The 1594-nt window shown below is 52.8% G+C and overlaps 1 protein-coding gene across 1 annotated transcript in view; it reads right to left on the bottom strand.

Annotated features, from left to right (window-relative positions):
• SLC44A2 (solute carrier family 44 member 2) overlaps positions 1-1594 on the bottom strand; it is a gene marked incomplete at its 5' end in the record, with an annotated part of 13710 nt that overhangs the window by 8958 nt on the left and 3158 nt on the right. Inside the window, 4 exon segments of the mRNA XM_015616491.1 lie at positions 513-699; positions 885-997; positions 1082-1165; positions 1384-1593. Coding sequence (XP_015471977.1) covers positions 513-699; positions 885-997; positions 1082-1165; positions 1384-1593 — 594 coding nt within the window.

Genomic DNA, 1594 nt, shown 5'->3' with positions numbered 1-1594 from the left:
AACCCCAGTTTAATCCCAGTTAAACCCCAGTTCAACCCCAGTTTAACCCCAGTTTAATCCCAATTAAACCCCAGTTTAACCCCCAGTTTAACCCACAGTTAAACCCCAGTTCAACCCCGTTAAACCCCAGTTAAACCCCAGTTTAACCCCAGTTCAACCCCAGTTTAACCCCCAGTTTAACCCCCGTTAAACCCCAGTTTAACCCCAGTTAAACCCCAGTTCAACCCCAGTTCAACCCCACTTTAACCCCACTTTAACCCCACTTTAACCTCAGTTAAACTCCAATTAAACTCCAATTAAGCTCCAGTTAAATCCAAGTTAAACCCCAGTTCAACCCCAGTTAAACCCCAGTTCAACCTCAGTTAAACCCCAGCTAAACCCCAGTTTAACCCCAGTTCAACCCCAGTTCAACCCCAAATTTCCCCCAGTCACCCAACACTCCTCCGGGGAACATCCAGCACCCACCAAAGTCCCTCATTCAGGTGGAAACACCCCAAAAACCCCTCTGTGACCCCATTCCCATCACACCACCCATGGGTCCCATCCCAAGTGCAGAGGAGCCCGTACGGAACGCCAGCCACGTCTGCCGCAGGTGGAGGTAGACACGGAGATCGGTCTGGAAGCCCAGATCCGTCAGGGACACGTCCGACCCCGCTTCCCCTTTTAACTTGGCGTATTCCATGTAACAGTGGAAGATTCCTGCGGGAAAAAAAAGCAGGAATTAAATTAAAAAAATATATTAAAAAATGGGGGTTTTTTTACGCGGCAAAAACGGAGCTGGACGGGGAGGAAACACCCGGAAGGACGCGGCGCGGGAATTTCCGCGGCGCGAATCCAACCAGAAACGGGAAAAACGGGGAAAATTCAAAGAGAGAGAACCTCACCATATCCCAACACCAGGATGACCATGACGATCATCACCCAGACCATGATCCCGGCCAGGAATCGCAGCAGGACGATGAAGATCAAGCTGGCCACCATGGCGATGACCAGACCTCTGCGGGAGGAAGGCGGCCGCGTTCTCACCGCGCTCCCGCGCGGGAAAGAACCGCCAAATCCCCGAGTTTTACCCCGTGCTCACATGATGATCCAGTACCAGGACACGGTGTAATCCTCGAAGATCTTCATGGCCAGCTGACGGGTCTCCAGCACCACGTTGGCTTTTCTGCAAGGAAACCGAGAAATGTTGATGGAGGGGAACCCCAAAACTGAGAAAATTCAACGTTTCTGCATCACAAATTCCCGTCGCCGCCCGCGCCGCGTCTCCTTTCCCACCCTCCCAATATTTCCCAATATTTTGGTGGGAACATCAGGATTTTGGTTGGGTTTCTGACGCCTCAAACCAAGCGGTTCTTAACGAGGTGGAGTCAAGGCAGGACTGACTTGGCCCCTTCCAGCAGCTCGGTGACGTTCCTGCGGCGCCCCTGGCCGTCGTCGTAGGTGGTCTCGTTGCCCACCATGATGACGCCTTTCTTGGCCTGGATGGCTGGGAAACATCTCCGTGCCACTGGTGAGACCGAGGAAGGGAAAAACAGGAGCTCAGATGGGAAAATGAGGGTCCCAAACCCCCCAAAAACCACCAGAAACCCCCAAA

Source organism: Parus major, unplaced genomic scaffold (assembly GCF_001522545.3).
Source record: "Parus major isolate Abel unplaced genomic scaffold, Parus_major1.1 Scaffold469, whole genome shotgun sequence".
NCBI classification, from domain to species: domain Eukaryota; kingdom Metazoa; phylum Chordata; class Aves; order Passeriformes; family Paridae; genus Parus; species Parus major.
The sequence above is the reverse complement of the archived record's forward strand: the minus strand, read 5'-3'. Positions and strand labels throughout refer to the sequence as shown.